The 27,497-nt window shown below is 41.3% G+C and overlaps 2 protein-coding genes across 2 annotated transcripts; both read left to right on the top strand.

Annotated features, from left to right (window-relative positions):
- The first annotated feature begins 151 nt into the window (after positions 1-151).
- LOC133479281 (chemerin-like receptor 1) lies at positions 152-4,158 on the top strand. The gene is made up of 2 exons (XM_061776010.1): positions 152-700; positions 2,455-4,158. The coding sequence occupies exon 2, from the start codon at positions 2,466-2,468 to the stop codon at positions 3,573-3,575; it is 1,110 nt and encodes a 369-aa protein (XP_061631994.1). The 5' UTR covers positions 152-700; positions 2,455-2,465; the 3' UTR covers positions 3,576-4,158.
- A 1,556-nt stretch (positions 4,159-5,714) lies between these two features.
- si:dkeyp-84f3.5 (uncharacterized protein LOC334144 homolog) lies at positions 5,715-27,287 on the top strand. Its single transcript, XM_061775987.1, has 2 exons — positions 5,715-5,850; positions 21,656-27,287. Exon 2 carries the CDS (start codon positions 21,816-21,818, stop codon positions 23,649-23,651), a length of 1,836 nt encoding a protein of 611 aa, XP_061631971.1. The 5' UTR covers positions 5,715-5,850; positions 21,656-21,815; the 3' UTR covers positions 23,652-27,287.
- The last annotated feature ends 210 nt before the right edge of the window (positions 27,288-27,497 follow it).

Raw genomic sequence — 27,497 nt, 5'->3', positions numbered from 1 at the left:
TCTCTCTCTCTCTCTCTCTATATATATATATACACACACACACACACACATAATGTTTGTTTAAGCAGCATGAGTCCTTTTGATGAAATGAAGTGGCACAGGTAGACACTTCCAAGGAGGTGGTGTGGCTAAGGTCAGGCAGAATCCTCCACAGCAACAGCCTGACTCCGCTCATCGCCACCTATTGCCGGGGGAGTGAAGAGAAGCGACAGTTAGAGAGGCCAAAATCCAAATGTCAGGGGGTGAGTCAGTGCGAGAGACTAGTTGCATACGAGGTGTGGTTCAACCAAATGCGATATTGTAGAAATAAGTCTTGAGTCGAGATTTAAACATTTCGACAGAGGCTAAGCAGAAAATGCTCTAGAACCTTCTGACTTCGTTTTAGCTCTCGGAGTCCCAAAAAAGACCAGCATGTCGTGACCATAAGGCTCAGGATGGAGTGAGAAAATAAAAGATCAACAAATTTAACAAGACACTAATGGGAGCACGTTGGCCAAGTTGTTAGCACGTCTACTAAGTTTACATGTTCTCTTTGTGCTTGCGTGGGTTTTCCAAGCTCAAGCTTCCTCCCACATTCAAAAACATGGTTAAAAAAAGACTAATGTGGTGTCATCACACCTGTTGCTTTATTAGAGCGATGGACTCGAGTAACTTCTTCTTTTGTTGCATATCTTCAGCTCACTGGAGAGCTTTGAGAAAGGTACTGTACATATGTTATTATTAAAGTTTATTTGATTTGGTGCATCTCAATAAATTTGAACATTTTCAAAAAGTTCATTTATTTCATGAGTTCAATTCAAAAGGTGAACCTCATTTATAGTCTTTGAACAATAAATACAGGGAAATAATTTTCATAAAGCCAATTCCAAAGGAATTGATGTATTTATAATAATTCTGATTGTTTTTTATGTAATATTCAGATTTCTTTATCTGGTGAATCTTAAAATTTCTGTTACTTTAACCTATAATCATCAAAATTATAATAGATGTAAGTACATTTGAGAGTAAATTGAGGTAAGTTCATCATTAATTCAATATACATTACACACTTTTAGTGACATTTTTGCTTGGTGTTGGTGCTGTAACCATGTAAAATGTATCTTGCCTCAATAAAGATGGGGAAACACTGCTTAGATGACAAATTGACTCATTTTTCTCTCAAGTAATTTCAACACAAAAACCTGCATCATCATATGTCATGTCATGAGAAATGTTAAGGTTGAAATATTTCTCATTTTTCAGATGTAAAAAGTACAACCCCAATTCCAATGAAGTTGGGACGTTGTGTTAAACATAAATAAAAACAGAATACAATGATTTGCAAATCATGTTCAACCTATATTTAATCGACTACACTACAAAGACGAGATATTTAATGTTCAAACTGACAAACTTTATTGTTTTTAGCAAATAATCATTAACTTAGAATTTTAATGCTGCAACACGTTCCAAAAAAGCTGGGGCAGGGTCATGTTTACCACTGTGTTACATCACCTTTTCTTTTAAAAACATTCAATAAACGTTTGCGAACTGAGGACACTAATTGTTGAAGCTTTGTTGGTGGAATTCTTTCCCATTCTTGCTTGACGTACAGCTTCAGCTGTTCAACAGTCCGGGGTCTCCGTTGTCGTATTTTACGCTTTATAATGCACCACACATTTTCAATGGGAGACAGGTCTGGACTGCAGGCAGGCCAGTCTAGCACCCGCACTCTTTTACTACGAAGCCACGCTGTTGTAACACATGCAGAATGTGGTTTGGCATTGTCCTGCTGAAATAAGCAGGGGTGTCCATGAGAAAGACGTTGCTTGGATGGCAGCACATGTTTCTCCAAAACCTGTATGTACCTTTCAGCATTAATGGTGCATTCACAGATGTGTAAGTTACCCATGCCATTGGCACTAACACAGCCCCATACCATCACAGATGCTGGCTTTTGAACTTTGCGTCCATAACAGTCCGGATGGTTCTTTTCCTCTTTGGCCCGGAGGTTTACAATTTAGCTCTGTCGCTACAACGATGACATAAGGCGAATTTGTACACAAGTCCGAACCCACTGTAGTCTATCACTAACCTACGTTAACGCAGTGGTGAAGTTATAACTCCAGTAAATTTATGCATGTATGAAAAACACTTCTCGGCCATTAAAATGAAACAATCAAATTTAAAACAGATGTTGTTCCACATGACCACAGATTTGAGCGCCACTGCACTTTTCATAACCTCGAAACGTTTGTCGGTACCATCCAAAATTGAGCACTCCCTGTATATAAACGCGTTCAACTATTTTGAACAGTTTGTTGATTAGCCAACAGGAATTACGACATAAGGAAGTCACCATTTTATTATCAACAAAGGAACTTGCAGCGTGTTGCATAATTGCTTATTCTGTGCACAGCATCATTGTGAACTGAGATCGAGAGATATTTGAGCTGAAAACATTTTTCTTTACAGGTTTCAAGACAATGGAGGTCACGACTCTATCTGTCTTTCCCATTAATAAAACCACTTCAACTGGAGAGGACTTCAATGACTCAAATGACCTTTTTGGGAACCAAACAAGCGATCCATACGCTCAGCTGAGGCATTCTCTCAATATCATGTCAATTGTCATTTACTCCCTGGCTTTCGTCCTGGGCGTGCTGGGCAATGGCGTTGTTATCTGGGTAACTGGATTCATGATGAAGAAAACCGTTAATACAGTATGGTTCCTCAACCTTGCCGTGGCTGACTTCCTCTTCACAGCCTTCCTTCCTTTGAGTGTGGTTTACACTGCTCTACAATTCCACTGGCCCTTCGGGACATTCATGTGTAAGCTAAGTAGTGCAGTTAGTGCTCTCAACATGTTCGCCAGTGTTTACATCCTGATGGTGATCAGCATTGACCGATGCATGTCTGTGGTGTTCCCTGTTTGGGCCCAGAATCACCGTAGTGTCCAGAAGGCTTCCCGTGTGAGTGTGTGTGCTTGGGTGTTGGCACTGATTCTAAGCACTCCATTCTTCGTCTTCAGGGACACAGGCCCATCGTTCTTCAGTAAAGATGTCATTAACTGCTTCAACAACTTTGTATTTTCTGAGGACTTTACACCAGAGCTGAATCAGCTCCGATTGTTCCGCCATCAGGCCATAACAGTGACTCGCTTCCTCCTGAGTTTTGCTATCCCCTTCACCGTCATTGTCTCCTGTTACGCTGCCATCATCCATCGCCTCAGAAAGAATCCCAACCTGGCCAGCCAATCAAGCCGCACCTTTAAGATCATTGCTGCCGTTATAATTGTTTTTTTCCTCTGCTGGGCTCCCTTTCACATCCTTGTTTTAATGGAGCTAACCAGTTACAAGTACACAAGTGTAGTATTCCAAAGTGTCGTAACGCTCGGGCTCCCAATTGCCACGAGCTTGGCCTTCATCAACAGCTGCCTAAATCCACTGCTCTATGTGTTCATGGGACAAGATTTCAAGGCTAAAGTTTGCAAATCCATTGTGAAAGCACTGGAGACTGCTTTTCAGGAAGAAGGCTCTCATGCAGACTCAAAGACAGTTGAAACCAGTCAGGGCAATGAAAATAGTTACGTTTGAGTCTCTTGGAGACACGGTTCCAACAGATACAGAAACATTACATTGTAAATAATTGCAACAAAAATGTAAATGTTGCTGTTTTAGCTTTTGCAGTCTTTATTCGTAGTTTGGGTGTCTAAATCTTGACTTGAACCACTGACTTAATGAATACAGGTACATCTCAATAATTTGGAAAAGTATAGAAAAGTTAATTTCTTTCAGTACTCATACATTATATACATTTATTATACACTTGAGAAAATACTTTTCGGAGGGAAAATTCCTGCCTAATTTCAACATTAAAAATCATTTTCATTGTTTGTTGAATTTTTTTTTTTTTTTTTACACAATTTTCGAGTTTTTAGAAATGAAGGATTTGAGGTTTTCATTTGCTATAAGCTATAATCAAACATATTTTAAAAAACATCATGAAATATTTCACTCTGAGTGTCCGTAGTGCTTATCTATAATGAGTTTTACTTTTTGAATTGAACTAACTAAACTCCTGACACTATTCTATTTTATTGAGATGTACCTGTATATTGTTCCTGCATGTTGTGTTAAAAATGCATGGCTAAATAACCAATTAAATTGTGCATCTCCATTTGTTGATTGCTTTTCTTTGTTTTAATAAACCAAGTACAAACAACCTTAGGTTTAAGCAGAAAGTGTGGTGGTAAAAGTACACTTTTTAAATCATTGATTGGATTGTGACAGATCCATCCTCATTACAGGTAAGCTGGAGCCTATCCAAGCTGACTTTGGCAAGAGGTAGAGTACAACCTGAACTTGTGACAAGCCAATTGCACAGAACGTATTGACAAACAACAATTCACACTCGCAAGCGCTATGGAACATTTAAAGTCTTCAATAAACCTAACATGCATGTTTATCCAAGGAAGCCAGAGTACCTGGAAAAAAAAGTATTTTCTTTTTCATGGTTTGTTTTTGTCTTTTGTATTGTTTTTGTGACAGTGGCCACTGTATGTTCGACATATATTGAGGACTGACAATAAATATTACCATACCATACATGCTAATCATAGGCCACTTTGTGACTGATGCATGCTGATCACTGTAGGCTGAATTAGTCATTCAGTTTTGAATGATGTTGATTTCAAAGTGTCATTGATGGGGTAGAAGATGGATGATTTCAACGTAAAATAACAATACTGTGATCTGAAAGTGCCTGATGACCAGTCCAGGGTGTACCCCTCCTCTTGCCCAGCTGGGATAGGCGCCAGCTCACCTGTGACCCAAGTGAGGATATGGCATAGAAAATGGATGGATGAATAATAGTGCTGTGATGAAAATGCAAGCTTTGTTTGGACAATTAATTTCATATCATTACAAGATGGCAGTAACGTGAACAGATTTGCAGCGTTCCTCTTAAATAGGAAACCATTTTTACATTTACAGTTACACACTTGTCCTCCCTCAAACACGGACATTCCAAGCCTACTTCAAAATTTCAAGACAGTCAACATACACATACATACACAGTGATAACTGTAAACATACAAATTGTATGTTTCCGGTGCTAAATCTGTCAAATTGCAGCCATTTGTGGTATGTTTTATGAAATATTTTCCGCAAAAGACTACAATTGTCATAATGTCACACCTTGTGGTGATTAATGAAAGTTTTAATAGATAATTTAAAATACATTTCCCAGAATTTTGCAACTATTTCAAATAAGTTGCTACATATGGAAATTCAATATAGAACCACGTATTACGACAGTTCTGTTGGTAGCTACCAGACAAGCTAGTAGTTCGTATTTTGAGAATACATTCAAAAGACGGATGAATATATATTTTTAATTACTATTTTAACTTTCCAAATGAAGGAAGTTTACAGAAAGGACTGTTAAATGATTTCTTGGTTCGCCATGTTGAGAACGCTGAAGCGAAAGAGATGTTTTGAAAGTGAAGACTCTTCTACAAACTGGATCATAAAATCCTGCGACCGCTTTCTACTGTCGATATATGTCAACAAGTGAAAATGTAAGCATCACTGACCGTTTGTACACACAGCGAATAGCCCTAATTGCAACCATTAGCTCACAAGTAACTAGTTTAATAAACATAAGAAGCGAGTTGTGAAGCGGTTGCTGCGTCGTAACCTTTCGTCGTGGAGGGAAAAAAAAAATCACTTGACGCCATCTTCCTGTTCGACAGGATCTTTGGGTGGTCCGGCCTGCCTGGAGCAGGAAGCGGTGAGCTAGCAACGAGCAGCGTTTTTGGGAGCCTTCACGAATCACTCTGCGTTGTCAACAACCGTGATCAATGCCTCGGTAAGTGCTATCTTAATTAATTATGAGTGTGTAGTGGTTGGCATACGTCCCTTATTTAAAATGTGCCAGTTATATGACGTTCTGCTAGCGGTGGCTAACGCTGCCGAGCCCCGAACACAAACTGAGACAAAAGCCTCGAAATAAGATGGCGTACAGTACTGTTCTTGCTTTCTCACATTTGCTGTTAATTTATAATTTTTTTTTATACCGTGTGTATGTCCCGCATGAAGGTGAGTTTCGGTATCGTAGAGGTAAGCTGAGAAAATGTACAATAGGCCGTATGGAAAGGGGAGTTCTCCTGTCTCCATCTGGCGGTGTTAAGGTCTATATCTGCAGACCTTTTTGGACTGCCCTGTTGACATTTTTCCTACCTTCTAAATATTTGTACTATATCTCTTTATTATGTATTTCTTTTAGTGAAATGTATTATGTGGGTTTATATTTTTGTGTTATCTGGTACTATGCTTGGAGTGACTTTATGTTGCATTATCCATTGACTATGGGACACTGTGCTTCTCAAAGTACAAATGAAGTTGTGTTGTACTCCATAGCATTTAACCTTTTTGTGTACTAACCTGAGTGTTACTTTTTGGCAGTAATTCCCAACCAGTGTGCCGTGGCACATTAGAATGCCATGAAAAATGATCAGGTCTGCCACAGGAAATTATCTAATTTAGCTTAATTGTTGCAGAAATGATTTATGTACTGCAAATATTGTATTTGTTCATCTATCGATGCTAGTGACGTATAGTGACAGGCAGAAATATTAAATGCTCTTCCAGTAAATAGTACATAATTAATCTTTGTACACGCTTTTTGCGACATTTTTGTTTGGTGGTGTGCCATGTTCCATGAGATTTCTTTTCCAATGTAAAATACTGTATGTGCCTTTTACTCAAGAAAGGTTAGGAAACACTGTTTTATGGTATTGTTAGATGTTAGTTTTTACCACTATTCAAACATTGCACGAGAGCATTTAATTATTCATGAGCTACTTTCATCAATAAGAATTACCCTACATTAAACATAATGAATTTGTTTAGCGAACGCCTTTTTTTTATTCAGAAAACATGCAGAGAGTAAAAAGTAAGTTTTGTTGACCGTTTTGTGTCTTGACGTGCAAGCAATTAGAACTTCACATATTGTACAGGAGGTTAGAACCCTTGTGTATTAGTCATAGTTGTTGTCATCTCTCGTTGGCAAGCTTCACCCCCTCTCATGCAGAACAACTGGTATAAAGACATTCCTCTGTAATTTGGGGCTTTTGTTTAATCAGAAGACTAGCATGGAAAGAACCTAATATAATGCTGATTCTATCAATAAAAATTGTAAACGTCAAATTGGACTGTTCATTGAGTCTATCAATATACTTTGGAAACTTAATATTGACCTGTTTATGGACTCCTTTCCCACAAGCTCAATTAAAGAATTGTAAGACAATTAAAGAATTGTAAGACAATTCAATATCATATTTTTGCAGCTCAAACATGGAGGGATTTGGTATTTGATTGACAGTTGAACTGGACAGGGTTGCAATGAATTCAGCGGTCATGCCCACTGTGACGGAGAGCAGAAAAAATGCTTGATTTTTAACAATTTTGAAACCTAATTTTATATCTTGACGATGTTTTTCAATTGTTCAAATTTGGCAGGGTTGATAATAGGGCTGCACAATTAATCAAATTTTAATCGTGATCACAATTTTGGCTGCCACGATTAAATGCGCCTGATTGTTGGCGATTTATTTTTTTACATTTAAAATGCGGGCACTCCTGCACACGATGCTCTTTTTCAATCTAGTCAGCCAGCCACCAGGGGACGAACGTGTGGTTAAGGCTTCATTAAGCTGCCTAAAGAAGAATGAACGCGCCCAGCACCCCCTGCAGTCTGAGCCTCTCGGTGGAATTAAATGATTGGTAGTCATGCCAAAAGAAGCACGTACAGCAAAATTGGGAGCCAGGACCTCAGAAAGGGATCAACATCCATTCTCTGGACATGTTTTGATTCAAGGCAAGTGACGTTAAACAAAAAGCTGTTAAGAGTGCAACTGAGTTTTTTACCCAGCAATCTAAACACAACTAATCTGTTCAGCCATCTGAAACGTTAAAACACTGGACAAGAAACGTGATCCCCTTATGCAATTATTTATCCGAAGCGGTATTAAATACACTGTACGAACAATGACTGCTGTCAGGACAGCAAGCATTACGGTAACACGCGGCCCGATGCCAACTTCAAAATAAAAGCCTAAAATGGCATTGCTGTCCAATGTATTAATGTCCAATGTATTAATATGTGAAGATTTTATTTTTAACTTGTCCCTCGCAACACATTGGCAGAGAGGCGGTGTGTTACCGTAATGCATTAGCATTAACAAGCGTTGAAGCGGCTGCCTTGACTTTGACTGGAAGCTGGCCTGACCACAGTTACAAAAGCCGGGAGTGAATAGAGACCGAAATCACAACTTTGCAGTTTGCGACCGTGCACAACTGACCTATGGTCAAGCAGAACAATGGAGCCTTAAGGCTTCTTTATACTCGCGCGGACGGCGACCGCGCTGACGTCACTGCGGCTGTGCCTCGCGTAGTTTGCCTTTATACTCGAGCGCAGTTTTGAAAATGTACTGCAGTTCACCTTCAAGTCGGGGGTGTCGCTACGGCTGGTACTGGCAGGGACACCACAGGGTGGAGTTTCCTCTGCATTTTTTTGCCCATTTCCGGGAGCCGTTTTTACTTTCCTATCAGTAACAAGGAACAAAGCAACAACAATGGCGACCGTGGAACTGTGTCTGCTAGAACGAATGGACCTAGATGACCAGATGATGCGTTTAATTATGCTGGAAAATCGATCGAGAAGGCGGCGGCGTAGATGGTATGTAGAACCAAGGGGCACGCTGAGTACATCATCACAGCATGTGACTAAAACGGACCAATCACGAGAGATGATCTCCGTGGCATTCGACACAAAGCAACTTTTTTTGCCGTGTGCGCGTCAGGCTACGCAGAGGGGCCGCGCGGGGCAATTCGTCGGTCACGTTATTCAATGCGGGCGTTGTCGACCGCGGGAGTACAAAGAGGCCTTTACCCTTCCTTGACAATTCACTATGTTGATGGGGATTTTCATTGCCTTTCATGCCTGAACTTTAAATTGCAATTCATGATTGCACTTTGCTATAGCATATTTATTCAATTAGCCCTTGGTAAATTATAATTTCTTAGGTAATTTAAAAAAAAAAAAAAAAAGACTGAAGACGGTTTATATATTGTTTGTTGAAAAGTAGTGCAATTAAAAATAAGTTTTCCCTAACGTGGAATAATCGTGATTAATAATTGTGATTACAATATTGATCATAATATCCATCCATCCATTTTCTGAGCCGCTTCTCCTCACTAGGGTCGCGGGCGTGTTCGAGCCTATCCCAGCTATCATCGGGCAGGAGGCGGGGTACACCTTGAACTGATTGCCAGCCAATCGCAGGGCACATACAAACAAACAACCATTCACACTCACATTCACACCTACGGGCAATCTAGAGTCTCCAATTCATGCATGTTTTTGGGATGTGGGAGGAAACCGGAGTGCCCGGAGAAAACCCACGCTGGCACGGGGAGAACATGCAAACTCCACACAGACGGGGCCGGGGATTGAACCCCGGTCCTCAGAACTGTGTGGCTGACGCTCTAACCAGTCGCCTACCGTGCCGCCTTGATCATAATAATCGTGATTATTATTTTAGCCATAATCAGCATATAAGAACATAACATCACCCTTGTTTGTGGTGTGTCAAATTTGAAAGACATATTTTCACTTGCCAGTACTTTCTCTGTCAAATCCCATTCATTCATTTATTGCCTCTGTTAACAAGTATGCTATATTGCTCCCTTTGTGGCTTCTGTGTCGGGCTCGAGCCTGCAGAACATTTGACACTAATTCCCACTTGTTAGAAATGAAATGAGAAGAGCTAGTTAATGTATAGACCCTTTCCACAAAAAATTTATATCATGGAGAAGTTTATTTATTTCCATAATTCCATTCAAAAAGTTAAACTTTCATAGATTATAGATTCAGGGCCCACAATTTAAACAATTTGAAGTATTTGTTTATTTTTACATTATTTGGCCTTCCAACTAATAAAACCCACAAAATCAGGAATTAAAAAAATTTGAATACTGTGAAGAAATCAGCCCAAATTTTCCAGGCCATAAATGTTTTAGTGTCTCAGTGTCGCACACTAATCATCTACTAAACTCAAACCACCTGCACAGGTTTTCCCAGGTGTCATTAAATTGCTTCAGTTTGATTCAATTGTCTCAGTTGGGTGCAATATGGGGAAGACTGCAGACTTGAGAACTGGCCTGAAGAACATCATTGATAGCCTCCATAGGATGGGTAAGCCACAAAAGTTCGTAGCTATGGAGGATAGCTGTTCACAGAGTGCTGTGTCCAAGCATAAAAATGGAAAGTCTAGTGGAAGGACAAAATGTGGCAGAAGAAGATGCACCAGCAGAAGAGATGACCGTGGGCTTCAGTGGATGATCAAACAGAGAAGATTCAAGAATCTAGCAGAGATCCAGAAAGAGTGGAATGAGGCAGGAATCACAGCTTTAAAAACCACTACATTCAGACGCATCCGGGAGATGGGCTACAACTGTCGGGTTCTTCGGGTCAGGCCATTTCTGCGCTTGAGCCGACGTAGGAAGCGTCTCAACCGGGCCAAGGAGAAGACGGACTGGACTGTTGGGCAGTGGTCCAAGGTCCTCTTTTCCGATGAAAGTAAAGTGTGCCTTTCATCCGGGAATTAAGGTCCGAGGGTTTGGAGGAAGACTGGTGAAGAACAGAACCCAAGCTGCTTGAGGTACAATGTGAAATATCCACAGTCAGTCATGTTTTGGGGTGCACTGTCCAGTGCAGGTGTTGGTAAACTCTGCTTTCTGAAATCCAAGGTCACTGCAGCAGTCTACCAGAATGTTTTAGAGGACTTCATGGTTCCTGTTGCTGAGGATCTGTATGGAAATGCAGATTTCATCTTCCAACAGGACCTGGCCCCTGCCCATACTGCCAGAAGCACTAAAACCTTGTTTGATGCCCATGTCATCACAGTGCTTGACTGGCCAGCCAACTTGCTGGATCTAAACTCCATTGAGAATCTATGGGGTATTATCAAGAGGAAAATGAGGGGCACCAGACCCAAAAACAAAGAAGAACTGACAGCAAGCATCAAGGGAATCTGGGCTTCCATAACTCCCAGGCAATGCCACAGGGTGATTGCCTCAATGCCACGGTGCATCCAGGCAGTGATTCAAGCAAAGGGATTCCCAACCCTATTGAAGTATTGAAGATTAACATATCGTTTTGAAAGCATCATGTTTTGATTGATTTAATGTGACCCTAATTTATTTTTTTTCCTCCAAAAACTGAGAAGTAAATGGTGATTTCTTCACAATATTCAAATTGTTTTCAATTCCTGATTTCGTGGGTTTTATGAGCTGGAACCCCAAATTATGTAAAAATAAACAAATGCTTGAAATTGTTTCAATTGTCGGCCCTGAATCTATAATCTATGAACGTTTAACTTTTTGAATGGAATTATAGAAATAAATAAACTTTTCCATGCTGGCGACCAGTTCAGGGTTTACCCCGCTCTCGCTCGAAGATAGCTGGGATAGACTCCAGTAGGCCTGTGCAAAGTAACCGTTCAAGTTCACTTCAGTTATTTTTTTTACCTTCAATAGATGGTTGGGACAGTTGAATATAGTTGAATATAGAATAGGTGTAATTTTTTGTGTGTCGTATTATAGTGAACTTTAACTGGAGTGTCAATCAATGACTTTAAGCAAACAACATTCATGCTTACTCCTTGCTACTTTGCTAGCACACGATGTTGTTGCGATCATGTGGGCGCTGCACGTTATGGGTCCGACGCTGATGGATAGAGGTGGTGGTGCAAAGCCTAGAATGGACTGTCTTGTATCAAGAGTGCTTACGTCGGCAATTTTAGATCCAGTCTGACATAATCCGATACTTTTTTGCTGATATGGGGCCAATATCAAAAATTCAATTGGGACACCCCTAATTTCAATGTTGTGCCACAACAAAAGAGGAATGGATTAGAATCTTAAAATTAGGGGTGTCCCGATCCGATCTTTGAGATCGGAAATCAGTCCGATGTCAGCAAAAAATTTAAGATCGGCTTGGAAAGGATCTAAGTCTTCGATTTTACCACTCTTATACAAGCAGTCCATTCCATGCGCTGCTCCAGCACTCTATCCAGCAGTGCCCGGATGGCTTGCAGAGCCCATGTGATCACAACAACAAGGAGTAAGAGTGAATGTTGCTTGCTTAAAGTTTGACACTCCAGTTATGTTCATTTTTGTTCACATAAATCGCTAGCACAAAGCTAAAACACAATGAAAGAAAAACACTATTGACGCGCTAACGAAAATTAGCATCAAATTCGCGCCACTTTTATTTCTCAAAATAATGAATATTGGTACACAAACGCTGTATAAACACATACAAACAGACAATATAACAATACTCTGGCATATATTCGTCAAACTGTGGAAAAACAAGTTATAATTAAAATATTGGATCGTGACTTCTACTTTCTTTGTTATTGCAAGTGTGTATCTCATTGCATGCACCACACTGCTCCTCAGAGTTCAAGACGTGCACCGCAGTTTATGTAACCCATTGGTTAATAATAAATGGGTCAGTTTTTTTTCATAGCTACCGTTGCTGGTTGATTGTTTTGCCTTTTCTAACATTCGATACAACTAAATAAATAATGTATGAAATCGTATCAAACCGATACCGGTATCAACCAAAACTCAAGGCTGCAATATCTGTATCGGATCGGAAGTGAAAAAGTTGGATCGGGACAGCCCTACTTAAACATATTGTAACCCTAATTCAGGGTTGTCAAACTCATTTTTGTCGCGGGCCGTGTCGTAGTTATGGTTTTCCTCAGAGGGGGCAGTATGCCTAAAACCATAAAAATGTATAATCACCTCATATTACAAATCCACAATAAATTAGCTAATGAAAACTGTTCAACTATTATTCATTTTATTTTAAAAGGGGCACTCTTAACAAAAAAGCTTGCAATTCTCAGTTGTTGAAGGTGAAGACAATTTGCAATTTTGGTATTTTAGCAAGAAACATGGTTTCGTGCGCCACATTAAAAGTTGTGGTGGGCGGGATCTGGCCCCCGGGCCTTGAGTTTGATATCTCTGTGCTAATTTCTAGGGGAAGACAACTAATTTTGATGCAGCAGCACGTCTGCATAGGCATTAACAGTATGCATTTGTTTCTGGAGTTAATCAGCCGCCCCCACCTTACTGTCACCTTACCGTGGTGTTTGTGGGTCCCAATGATCCTAGGAGCTGAGTTGTCTGAGGCTTCATGACTCTAGTAGGGTCACCAATTGCAAACAGTCCCCAACGGGAGACCTTGGAGGGAGTGCTGAAGTACTCTCCTGTTGGGGACTCCCTTGTTCTGCTGGGGGATGTCACCGGTTACATGGGTAATGACAGTGAGAACTGGGTGTAGAACAGGTTCTAAGTTTGTTCATATGACTGAACTTTAGAATGTGTCTTAAGTACAAAAAAAATCTGTTTATCAAACGTGCAGACACCTGTTGTATGCACACTAGTAATGTTGATAAATCCCACCTTTTCTAAACTGCCATGCTCGCGCACATTTAGCCTCATTTGCATAGAGAAAAGCCTTCAATTGACCATATACAGTCCCCTCCAAAAGAATTGGAATGGCAATGTCAATTCCTTTGTTTTTGTTGTATACTGAAGACATTTGGGTTTCAGATCAAAAGATTAATATGAGAAAAAAGTTCAGAATTCCAGCTTTTATTTCATGTTATTTACATCTTGGTGTGTAAAACAACTCAGGACAGAGCACCTTTTGTTTGAAGCCAGCCACTTTTCAAGTGGCAAAAGTATTGAAACGTGCCTAATGGGTGTTTCTAGTTGGTCAGGTGTTGCCTTTTAGATTGATTGCTTAAACATTAGATAGTGCTTGATTTTGGCTTTGGGTTGGGTGAAAACTGCATTTGCTGTTAAGCAAACATAAAGACCAGGGACCTGTCTATGGGAGAAAAGCAAACCATTTTAGAGAAGAGGGAAAATCGATCAGAGCTATTGCACAAACATTGGGCATAGTCAATACAACAATTTGGAATGTCTTGAAAAAGATACTACTGATGTACTGAGCAACAGACATCGATCAGGTCGGCCAAGGGTATCAACAGCAGTTGATGACACAAACATTGAGAGATGAGAAGAAACACCCAAAGACAACAGTCAGTGGCATCACACAAGGAATGTGTCTCCGGTAGTTGGAGCCGCTCTTGTACGACAACAGACAGTCAATTGACAGAGAACACTTTTGAGACATAAGTTCGAGAGAAGAAATATACAGGCCATACCACAAGATGCAAACACTCTTCAGCAAAAAGAATCAGAAGGCCAGATTGTATTTTGCAAAGAAATACAGAGATAACCCACAAAAGTTTTGGAATTTTAAAGAGGAGACCAAGATTAACCTCTACCAAAGTGATGGATAGGCCAAAGTATGGCAGAAAGGATCTGCTTGTGATCTAAAACACACAAACTCATGTGTGAAGCATGGTTGAGGTAATGGAATGGCTTGGGCTTGCATGGCTGCTTCTGGACCGGGCTCACTAGTCTTTATTGATGACGTAACTCATGATGGGAGCAGCAGAATGAATTCTGAAGTCTACGAAACCATTTTGTCTGGCAAGTTACAGAAAAATGCATCCAAGTTAATCGGGAGAAACTTCATCATGCAACAAGACAGTGACCCAAAACACACTGCCAACACAACAAAAGACCTCATCAGGGGGGAAAAGTGGAAGGTCATAGACTGGCCAAGTCAATCACCGGACCTTAACCGAGTAGAGCATGCATTTTACCTCCTGAAGAGGAGACTGAAGGGAGAAACAAACAAGAACTAAAAGAAGCTGCAGTAAAGCCCTAGAAAAGCACAGACGAGCATTATCTCACCAGAACCAGTACCATCAATCAGTCACTGTAGACAATATAAAAAGCTGAGCTGAGGCGTTTGATAAATATTTATTTAGATGGTTTAATTTGAAAAAATCCATCCATCCATTTTCTGAGCCGCTTCTCCTCACTAGGGTCGCGGGCGTGCTGGAGCCTATCCCAGCTGTCATCGGGCAGGAGGCGGGGTACACCCTGAACTGGTTGCCAGCCAATCGCAGGGCACCTAGGAACAAACAACCATTCGCACTCATGCCTACGGGCAATTTAGAGTCTCCAATTCATGCATGTTTTTGGGATGTGGGAGGAAACCGGAGTGCCCGGAGAAAACCCACGCAGGCACGGGGAGAACATGCAAACTCCACACAGGCGGGGCCGGGGATTGAACCCGGGTTCTCAGAACTGTGAGGCTGACGCTCTAACCAGTCGGCCACCGTGCCGCCTGAAAAAATCCAATACAGTGGAACTTCGATTTAACGGACTAATGAGGGCGGGGGTCGTCCGTTACAGCCGATTGTCCGTTATATTGAAGCACGTTTTTTGTGGCCATATGCGCCCATATTACTGTACAGTACAAAATTGTTTTGCACTTTTTTTTTTCCATGGCTGAAAACGCCCAGCACTGTACAAAGGTAATGTAAATACAAAACACAAACAAACAAAAAAAAGCTAAAATGATTGAACTTTTAAATTTTATCCAAACTTATTACACTGGTGTGCTTGGTGGCAACGGTCAGTTGTGGCAAGTTAGGACAGGTCACTTTCATGAGCCGCAAGGAATTAGTGTGCTTCCTGTTTCCAACTTTCCGTTAAGAGTAGTTGCTTGACAAAAGAAACTGTTACTGTACCAAAAATGGAATATATCAAGCAAATTCACTGCAGTACGGCTCCAGAGACATCTCTTAAAGTAAAAAAAACGCCGTTCATGCGTTCAATAAATAAATAAAGTTGAGTATCTGATCACCACCTGGGGGTGTGTTTGCTTCAATGGTGGGGCAAGATTATGGCCCGACCTGGCAACCAAATGTATTGCGAGGGTTTGGTGGGAATGTCTGGCAGAATCCTGTCAGGAGGAGTTTCAACACCCACCTCCGGCAGGACTTCGACCAAGTAGAAGAAGAAGAAGAAGAATCACCTTTATTGTCATGAACATGCATGCATGCACACAAAATTTGTTCTCTGCATTTTACCCATCACAGTGAACACATACACATGTTAGTGGAACACACTGGAGCAGGGGGCAGCTGAAGCGCCCGGGGAGCATTTCGGGGTATCAGTGTCTTGCTCAAGGACACCACAGCCGTGAGTCCGGGGGATGTTGGCGGCTGGTCCAGTCGGGGTCTTGAACCTAGGTCCGCCACGGTGGCAGGCGAAGATCTTAACCATTGGGCCACAGCTGGTTCTCGGGGTAGGCGAGGGACATTGAGTCCAACTGGGCCATGTTCCATGCCTCCATTGTTGAGACAGCCATCCAGAGCAGTGGCCATAAAGTGGTCGGTGAGTGTTGTGGCAGCAGTCCCCGAACCTGTTGGTGATCACCAGCGGTGAGGGATGCCTTCAAGTGGGAGGAGTCCTATCAAGCCTTTTTGGCCAGTGGGACTCCGGCATCAGCTGTTGGCTACCAACAGGCCAAGCAGAATGCAGCTTTGGTGGTCAGTGGAGCAAAAACACAGGCGTGGGAGGAATTGAGTGAGGCTATGGAGCAGGGCTGGGATAAAAAAAATCAATAACTCTGCTAAGTCGACTTAAAAAATACATCAATGCAAAATTTCTGTCCGGAACCATGTTTCCGGAGCCAGAACTAATGTTTCACACAGACATTTATTGCAGCTGGACGCAGTGCATAAACTGCCACAAACGAAATAGGAGCGTCTGTAAGTAATTTCTTTTTAAGGCACTGTTGGATTTGTAATGTACAGATAACATTTATGAGCGAGCTGAATGGTAGTTAGCGTTTTTTTAACCTCAAATGGTAATCGTTAGTGTGCTAATGCTAATCATGATTCCTAACCATTAAGCATTTACCATTTTGCTGTCTCAAATTCTGTACACCAAATTCATACCATACTCTCCCTACCAACATGCAGTTTAAGGATCAAAGTCCATCCCGCATAAATGAGAATGAAATGCATGTTAGTAGTGATTTTATTTATTTTATGATTTATTTTTTTTCTTCCCTTTTTTTTTTTTTTTTCTCAATAGTGGTGGTTGGGTGGGGGGCTCGGAGTTGAGATCTCCTATCCCTGGGTTTGAGGTCACAGAGGTGGTTACAAACCTCCTCTGTGGCACGGCCCCAGGAGTGGATTAGATCTGCTCAGTAGCTAAAGGCTATGGATGTCGTGGGGTTGTCCTGACTGACACGCCTCTGCAAAATCACATGGACATCGGGGACAGTGCCTCTGGATTGGCAGAACGGGGTAGTGGTCCCACTTTTTAACTCATTCACTGCCAGCCTTCCCAGTTAAAATGGATATTTGACTTCTAAAGCCGTCATTGGCAGTGAATGTGTTAAGGTGACCAGAGGGTGTGTTCCAGCTACAGTGGGGTCACACTCCTCAGCCTACCTTTTGAGGTGTATTCAGGGGTTTTAGAGAGGAGGCTTCGTTGGGAAGTCAAATCTCAGATTCAAGAGGACCAGTGTGGTTTTCACCCTGGTTAAATTTGTTTCCAGTGCGGGTTAGACTCCGCCAAAGCTGCCCTTTGTCACCGATTCTGTTCATTACCTTTAGGAACAGAATTTTAAGGCGCAGCCAAAGCATTGAGTGGGTCCGGTTTGGTGACCTCAGTATTGCGTCTCTGCTTTTTGCAGATGATTGCAGGTTATTTTGGCTTCATCAAGCTGCGATCTCCAAATCTCGCTGGAGTGGTTCGCATCCAAGTGTGACGCGGGTGGGATGAAAATCAGAACCTCCAAATCTGAGGCCATGGTCCACAGTCGGAAAAGGATGGTCAGGAATGAGAGCCTGCCCCAGCGGTAGATCGACAGGCACCTTCTGCAGTAATGCACTCTGTATCAGTCTGTTGTGGTAAAGAAGGAGCTGAGCTGAAAGGCAAAGCATTCGATTTACCTGTCGGTCTACAATCCTACCCTCACCTATGGTCACGACCCACAGCTCGTGACCGAAATAACAAGATCCCGGATACAGGCGACCGAAATGAGTTTCCTCCGCAGGGTGTCCTGGCTCTCCCTTAGAGATAGGGTGAGAAGCTCGGTCATCCGGGAGGATCTCAGAGTAGAGCCGCTGCTCCTTCACATCGAGAGGAGCCAGATGAGGTGGCTGGGGCATCTTATTCGGATGCCTCCCGGACGCCTCCCTGGTGAGGTGTTCCGGGCACGTCCCACCGGGAGGAGACCCCAGGGACGACCCAGGACACGCTGGAGAGACTACATACTTCGGCTGGCCTGGGAACGCCTCGGGATCCCCCCGGAAGAGATGAATGAAGTGGCTGGGGAGAGGGAAGTCTGGGCGTCCCTGCTAAAGCTACTGCCCCCGCGACCCGACCTCGGATAAGCGGTAGAAAATGGATGGATGGATGGAAAACACTTTGTCCATAACATCCAAATTATTAGGGCGATCATTTTGATATTTTCATAGGTTGAAGTGGGCATAAATAGAGATGTCCACATAGATCTTGGTGACGATTGACTGCAGTTTAGTGACATTAAGCGACTTGAAGCTTTTTCTCGAAAGTGAGCAAGTGGGCGGCTGTGGCTCAGTAGGTAGAGCAGGTCGTCCAGTGACCGAAGGGTCATTGGTTCGAATCCCGGCTATGACTGTCCGCATGTCGAAGTGTCCTTGGACAAGACACTGAACCCGAATGTGCTTCCAGTGGGCCTGGCAGGGCCTTGCATGGTAACAGTCGCCCATTGGTGTATGAATGTGAGTGGGTGAATGTGAAGCTTTGGGTACTGTGATGGTGTGGATCAGGGGTGTCAAACTCATTTTTGTCGCCAAATTGTAGTTACAATTTCCCTCAGAGGGCCTTTGTGAAACCATATAAATGTTTAATCACCTAATCACATTATTACATATCCACAACAAATTGAAGGATACATATTGAAATCAGAAGACAAGGATAACAGTTTTTTCAACTTCAACTTCAAGCTACTGTAAAAAGGGGTTTGGTAATGGAAAAAAATACAATATCTCAACATTATTGTTATTTATTACATATGAGATTTAGAAATTTTGTACAGATTTCAGCAAGAACCATGGCATCTGACGCTTATGATTTGCTTTCGCGGGCCACATAAAATGATGTGGCGGGCCGGATCTGGCCCCCAGGTCTTGAGTTTGACACCTATAGTAAAGCACTATATAAGTGCAGTCCATTTACCATTCTCTATAGTGAGCATATACGTATAGAGGAGTCTCCAAAGAAATTGAAGATGTTCGATTTCACTGCCGACTCCCTGGCGAACCGGGTAGTCTCCAGGAGACTTGAGTTGCCATCAGGTCACCAACTAGTCTCCAGGCCAGTGAGATAGGGGTCTAGTGTTTTTGCTGTCTGTCTTGTAGGATTTAGCTATTTTTCAGCCTGATGAGGGCCTCCTTCACTTCAGATGTGCTTAGTCATTATATTGGTTTCTCCAGTCTAACAGCTGCCCAATGCCAATGCTAACACCTGACAAACTCCAGATTTTTATCTGTTCATCTGCCTTGAAGCAAACTGGGAGCAGACTGCACTGGGAGAACATTCATTCAAACATTTATCCTGTTCATCAGATAGGGAAGCTGGACACCACCACAGTAGACTTTGAGTAAACAGTTTGGTATCACCGTAGACTAACACCAGTCATCACTTGGCATGTGGAGACAAGCGTTGACTCTCACATTCACATCTATGGGCAATTTAGAGTCTACTGTAATGACTCAGAAATATGTGTTTTTCGATTCTGGCTGTAGGCCGGAGTCCACAGAGAAAATCCAAACAAGCACAGGGAGAGCAACTTTGTGAGACAGACCTTGACCTTGTTAGTGCAGTACATCCATGCTGAACAATGTCTTCTTGACCATTATTTTAAAAGGGGCTTTACTCCACCTGGACCTGAATGTTAACCTGGAAATTTAAATAAGTGCTAAGCATCAAAGAACTATCACGACAGTCGTAGCTAAAGTATGCCAGAACATAACCAAAAGCATCACACTGCCTTTACCACCTTGCATACTTTCAATTGTGCATCCTTTCCTGGGTAAGTACTAGGGCTGAATGATTTTAGGGGGAAATATTGTGATTTTCTTATTTGGGAGATATTGCAGTTTTGATTTGATTCACGATTTTCTTCAAATCAAGCTTCAGTGCAATATTCACAGTGTACAGTAACATTTACAAACATGACAAATGTTGTTGATTTATGGAAGAGTTATTCATTTAGATGATTTTGTTGGTGCAGTGGTTCCTATACTTTTTAAACCTGATCAGGGATTACTGATCCATACCAGTAACAAATGTGTACAGGGCAAACTGGAATGGAATGGAGCTATTGGTGAAAACAGGGCCCTGAGTATATTTTCTTCGTGTGAAATAAAGTGGGTGATACTCCACCCTTTGTTTCCAATCGAGTCCACTGACCATTTTCATTAGTAAAGTTTTCAAATTACCACAATTAATGCACTTGCACATATTTATCTGTAAATGAATGAGTGAAGTTCAATGCTTCTTAACCTGGGTGTGATCGAACCCCACGGGTTGAGTTCTGACTTTCTGATGACAATTTGTCCAACTGTAGACTGATGGACATCAAGACTTTTAGATATACTTTTGTAACCTTTTTCAGCTTTATACAAGTCAACAATTCTTAATCGTAGGTCTCCTGAGAGCTCTTTTGAGGAAGGCATCATACACATCAGGTAAGGCTTTTTGACGGATGACAATTCTGACCTGATGTGTGGTTTCTTGTGGCCAGAGCAGCTTTAAGCCACACCTCCAATCTTGTGTCATTGATTGGACTCCATGTTGGCTTACACCTGCCTCTGATTAGCTCTTGCAGAATTCGCAGGCCAGAGGTTCACTTTCTTTTTCCTCCCTGCCCTGTGAATGTTTACATGTTGTTTTCAATAAAAATATGAAATCATAGAATTGTTTGTGTGGTATTAGTTCAAGCAGACTGTTTTTCTTGTAATTTAAATTAAAATCAGACCACATTTTACGACCAATTTCTGCAGAAACTTAAGTAATTGCAAGGGGTATGCATACTTTTTCCTTCTACTTTAAGAATAAAGGAAATGCACAATTGTCAAAAATTTTAAAAATCTACCGGCATTACCAGATTACTGGCAACCTTTTATTGCTCAGTGTTTTTCTCAAATGTCTTTGTCCCAAAGGTATTCTCTGTCAATTGACTGTCTGTTGTCTTACTAGAGTAGCTCCAACTACCGGAGACATTCCTTGTGTGTTTTTTGGACATACTAAAGATGATTCTGATTCTGATTGGGCAGTATTATGCGATATTGGCTTTAAAAAAACATCCACTCTTCCACCCGGTCATTAATCTGCTTGATTCCACCATTCTTCCCCATTACTATTGTATGACCAGCAGCAAATTAAAAAGAAGAACCAGGTAAAACCACCAGTCCCGAATAACGCTTTGTGTACCACAAAATTGCAGTATTTAAAACAAGCAACATCAATAGAAAGGCTGGTGTCTGAACTGTCATTTATCGGTAGTTGATATAAATTAATGAGTAGCGGCAGAGTAAATATTAGTTGTGCCAAAAGGATAAGTGTTACACTTTGGTAGTGATTTTGATCTTTTTTTCTTCCAGGTGCTGTTAAAAGATGGACAACCTATACAGGCAAGAATGTGCAGCTTTGAAGGACACATTTTTGGACAGTTTTTGAGAGACTGAGGACTTTTGTTTCCAACTCCTTATGGAAAATAGTTTTGTGAGTGTTTGGATAGTTTCTCTTCATCTCACATAAGTGATGCCTTCAGCACATGGACCACATCATTTCATTATGGAAAGGCAGAAAGCATTGAATAGTGTCTCTTCAACACAATTCGGTGGAGAGCCATGTACCTTCATCTGCACAGAGTGTGGTGATGGGTTTTCTCATTACACGCAAGTGCTAGCCCACATGGCCATTCATGGACCTTTGGAATCGTTTTCCTTTGACGGCTCATCCAACGGATTTGAAGTCCCTCGCGAATACGTGCTGCAGGAAAATGGCACACTGGCAGTTGTAAACGGCTTTTCACTGTCGCATTCCTCTGTGAAACCACCATCTCCTGGAGTCCTTCCACATTTCACACCCGTTGCCAAACCTTTGTCTCCTAATCCAAGGCCACAGTCCATTCCAGAGCCAAATACCCAGAAGTCATTGAACGTGAATGGTCCAAAGGAAAAGCCTCCCCAGGTCGATTACCGTTGTGAAATATGTAGTAGATCGTTCAACAGCTTGCATACTTTACGTTGCCACTATCAGTACAGAAAAGGAGAGCAAAGTTTCAGGTGTACTTTGTGCTGCAGGCCCTTTGAAGGTCGACAAGCGCTGGAGACGCACCTCCAAGAACATGCAAGAGAACGGTTCTATTCCTGTAGTCATTGTGGAAAGCGATTCATTAAAGCATATGCTTTGGTTGCTCATCAAAAAGAAAGTCGTCATATTGCCACTCCTGGTAATTCAGAGAACAATGAGGAAAACAAGTTTAACAAAACTTATCCATGTCGGAAATGCAAGTTACATTTCTTTTGGTTGTCAGATTTTCAGACTCATGCACAGCACCATTGCAAAGGTAAAGCATCTAATGCTACATTTGCATCTGAAATTGAGGTGAAGTCCAAAAACAATAATGACAGACTACTTGAAAACTGTTACAGTAATGGAAACTTTACTGACCTTAAGGATGGTCATGAAATGAGTGATCAGAATACAAGCTACAACATTGACGCTACACACTCTTTCACACCGTACAGATGTGGTTTATGCGGGAATCGTTTCCCAAATTTAATCACACTTAAAGAGCATCAGCTCACACATCAGAATAAGGAATTGTATCATCTGACTCCAGAATTGATCACCCCGAAGCAAAGAATAACACTTAAATCTCGACATAGAAGGGCAAAAAGTAAAAATGGAAAACGATATCCCTGTAAAGTTTGTCAGCGTGTCTTCAATCATTCAAGTAGTTTGTCGAGGCACATGAGATATCATAAGGGTACTATGCACAAATGTACATTATGCGGTAGGCATTTCCCGCAGCGCTGTGATCTAATGAGGCATCTAACTCTGAAACACAAAGCTGAAATAGAAAAGAAAACAGGGTTGAAACAATTGCTATTGCGACCAGAGAGTCAAAATTCAGGCAATAAACAGTCTGTATCAGAAGTAGATCAAGAGGGGATGAAACCAAAGAAAACAGGCCGGGTCAAATATAAGTGTCAAGAATGTGGGAAGAGATTTGGGCTGGCATATGTTTACCAGCGTCACTTGCGCTATCACAAAAGATGTCACTATAAGTGTCCCATATGTCCTGCGAAATTTATGACTGCTTCCTCACTTGAGGTTCACCTTAAGAATCACCCAAGCGGTTGGGAAAAACCCAATGTCGAACAATCATTTCATGCCACTGACACAAATGGGAAGTCTGTGAAGAGCCATGCAGATGATATTGAGGACAATGACACAGTGGACCACACCCAAAATGATAAAAGAAATTCCAATGTTGTCTATGAATGCACTGAGTGCACAGAGACATTTTCATGCTTGGAGCTGTTTCTTCAACACCAGACTTCTCATGGCTTCGAAAAAAATGGGTAACTATGTTTGACCTGTCATTGATATTGCCAAGAATGGAGCTCTCAAGAGTTGAGCATTTTCTTACGTGTAAATGATAACAATATTGAAAGTACATTTGCTGCAGTTCTATTAGAATTTTTATACAGTTTTCTGTGGCGTAAGGACAGAATCTCTTTCTGCAAATGAGAGTATTTTCAAAAGCTCTGAAGAATACTAAACAGTTCTGCAGTTCTAGTACAACATATAATGTTAAATAGCTGAAATTTGATTGTGAACATTTTCTCACAGTCTAACATTGAAGTTTACCAGAAAATTCCACTCAATACCTGGAGAAATAAGGAATGTTACTTTCCAAGGTTTTGTCAAAGGCATACCACATTTGTCACAATTTGCATTCATTTTTATATTTTCTTCCTTGTATCCAATCTGTAATGCAACAGGATGGTTATTCATTGTGATTTTATTTTTTTATTTTTTTTTGTCCGATTAAATTTATTAAGAGAAATTACTGAATGTTGTCTACTTTTTAGTCCCTCTTTTGACCATGTATTATTATTTTTTTTTGTATGGAATTGGAGTACAATATTTAAGGCATTCTCATAGCGTGGCTACAACACAATAACCTTTGACAATTCTAGGGTAATCCAATGTAACTGTTGGAGGCACAAATTTAATTCACATGTTCATTTTCAGAGTGAGTGGCAATTGCTTGCCCCATAGGCAATAGGAATTTTGACACTGAGTGTTTAGGAGAAAGTGTGCCTTAAAAGGGTGTCTCACCTGCAGACATACTCTTGATTTTATTTTAGGCATATTATGTTACTATTTAAATTATTTTCACCAACGTACATGGAAGGATAAAGTTTAAGATAAGGGAGAACACGTACAACTTTGGTGCAGATCTGGATAAAGATCCAAGGTGTCGTCTTCATTTCTTTGGATGTTGTTAATGTTATTTTGGCCACTTACTTAGGTGTGTTAGAAAAGTTCCAGGACTGGTATCATAAAAGATATATTTCAAATCCAAATTACAAACTACCAGTTTCCCCTACCACGTAATCCCCCTGAAGTCTTAACACACATTCCCAGTCTTTGCAATGCCTTCATGCACTCATGAAACGATTCTTCCCAGATCCTCCGCAGCTCCCTAGTCTTGGCCATCTTGATGTTGGCTATGTCTTCAAAACAGGTACCCTTGATGAACCCCTTGAGGAAAGAAATCACACGTAGCTAGGTCGGGGTGAGAAGGGAGATTGCACCAGCATGGTGATGTTCTTCTCAGTTAGGAACTGTCAGATGCTCAGGGCATTCTGAGGAGGCGCGAGTTGTTCTACCACAACTATAGTCTCTTCTCGCACTAAGCAAAGCAAATCCCGCAAAATCTCTTTGTCGATGTACTGGTTGACTGTTGACTCTGGCAAAAACTCACTGTGGACGATGCACCTCACATCGAAGAAGCAATCAACATGACTTTGGACTTTGTCTTGCTTTCTGCGGCCTTGGCGACATCTGACTCATCAATTGAGACTGTCGTTCAGTCTCAGGGTTGTACTCAAAGATCCATGACTCCTCACCAGCAATGACCCCCTAGCAAAGTGTTGTCTCATTGGTCTCATCATCTGTCACTCTGCTCAATGGTTGACAAATTGACAGAGGGGACATGTATTGAAAATCATGTAGGGGAAAAAAGTGCAATGGCTGCAGAGAGCTGAGGTCACAGTTATAAATTCCAGGGCGTTCACATTGAAGGGAAAACCCTTAGTTTGGGTTTGAAATTTATCTTTTATGACACCAGTCCTTGAACCGTTCTATCACACCTAGTATGTCATCTGGGCAAGGATCCCTTATGTATGACTCAATTTACAACGCTGTTAGGTGTTTCACCTAAATCGGCTACAGTACCCTCTTTCACACTGGCAATCAAAGATGACATTTTATTGATTGATTGATTTTTTTATTTTTTATTTTACCCCTTGGGGGGGGTTGAAGTCGACATTGCAGCCAGCTGTGACAAGTATTACGTTGAACACCGGTAAGACCAACTGTCCACGCCCTCTTCTGTTGAAAATAGTTGTTTCCATTGCACTGATGTCACACACATTCAATTATTTTATTGGGCCAAGCCCCAACTGCTGTGTGAATGCGCACTTTGGATGCAGCAATGTTCTGCTTTGATGAGTTTTGCACTCTTGCTGAGTGCCCTTCTAGTTCCCATTATTTTACATAATGTAATCCCTGGCCGGGTCTACGTGGAGCCGTATATTCTGATTCAATCTTTTTATCTACTTGTAACTTGTTTTTATCAAGTTGTGCGTTAAGTGAAAAACGAATCTCAACTACTGTCCTAAATAGACAACTGACCTCCATCTCGATAAATCGTGATGTTTACATCGATCTGCACGTCACACGGCTGTTCTGATTAAATGTTGTGCTTATGTATACACCAAATTGGAATAGATCACATCACATGTTGACCAGAGATCTTTAATCCAAATGAATTTAATCGGAATGACAAAAAGGTCTGCATGTAAATCTGGCAAATGTAAATCACTCAGCACAACCTTGATACTTGAAGTGGCAGTAATACAGAACACATCCTTCAAAATGTTTTAGATGACTGTGAATTTTACACTGGTACCTTGACTTATATGTTCAGTTTGTTCCGTGACCAAGCTCATAACTTCATTTAGTCGTACATCAAATCAGTGTTCCCCTATGAAGTTAAATGCCACTAATTTGTTCCATCCCCCAAAAAACACCACCATTTTTGGGGGTGTTTGTAATAAAGACTGCACTTCTGAATGAAGAAAAATAAACGAGAAAAGAGAATTAAAGAAAATAGTTTTGTAACGTGTCATTATCGTACATACTGTTGTATTTGTTCGGGATGTGCGCCTTTAGGGATGTGGACTAGTGACTAACATCAGGAGCTGGAGCAGGTTGGTTCAGTGTGAGCATCTGGGTGTGAGTTGGCGGTGGTTGTTCTTGACAGTATGTACCATTCAATAAACAGCTGAAAGTCCATCAGCAACTGTGGCTATCCTTGCCCACTTGTGAGGGCATTAGTGTATCTAAATTGCTTTATTTCATTTTCTCACTGGAGCGGTGATGTATTTGAAGCTCGCATAAAACTTTATTTTTTATTTTTTTTAACTCGTAACACATTGCAAAAAAGTCGACCAAGCGATGGGTTCTAACACGAAAAAATCTGAAGTTGGGGCACTGGGGATGTAACTCAAGGTACCGCTGTATTTGGAATCGCAGGGTTTTAATAATGTGTAAACGTTAATACAAATATTCTTCTTGGGTCAGTAGCCTTTGAATTACACTGGGTCATAACAGTTGTACTGCTACAAACGTTTGGACACTGGTTTTCAAGCTGTGCATATTTGAGACGGAATGAAATGGTAGTACCGTTCAGTCCGCTTAGATACAGTCTGTCAACTTTCCATTTGAGTCTAGTCTTCAAACCAACGTATGGGACCTGTCACCAGCACTACCTCTAATGGTATACTACTCATTTTACCAGTTTGTGTCCTGGAGATATGTACAAAACTCAGCAAATCAGGCTCAGAGTGCTGTACGTGTTTCACTGATTGTGTTACATTGTAAAATATTGAACCTTTTCTATGATTAAACTGCAAAATGATTACATGATGAAGTCTAAGGCAGTTTTGTTAGGCATGTCTGGAAGGTGAAGTACAAACACGCCATCTTAATCAGTTCGTCGTTTTGGTATGTCATGCATTTTCTATACCACAGACTGATCACAGGACAGCTGGGGCCCATGCCAGCTGACTTCAGGTGAGAGGTGGGCTCGACCCTGGATTGCTCACTTGTCAGTCACTCAGATTTGTTATTGAATGC

This window comes from Phyllopteryx taeniolatus, chromosome 6 (genome assembly GCF_024500385.1).
Source record: "Phyllopteryx taeniolatus isolate TA_2022b chromosome 6, UOR_Ptae_1.2, whole genome shotgun sequence".
Taxonomy (NCBI): Eukaryota; Metazoa; Chordata; class Actinopteri; order Syngnathiformes; family Syngnathidae; genus Phyllopteryx; species Phyllopteryx taeniolatus.
Note: the sequence above shows the minus strand (reverse complement) of the source record. Positions and strands in the feature narration are given on the sequence as shown.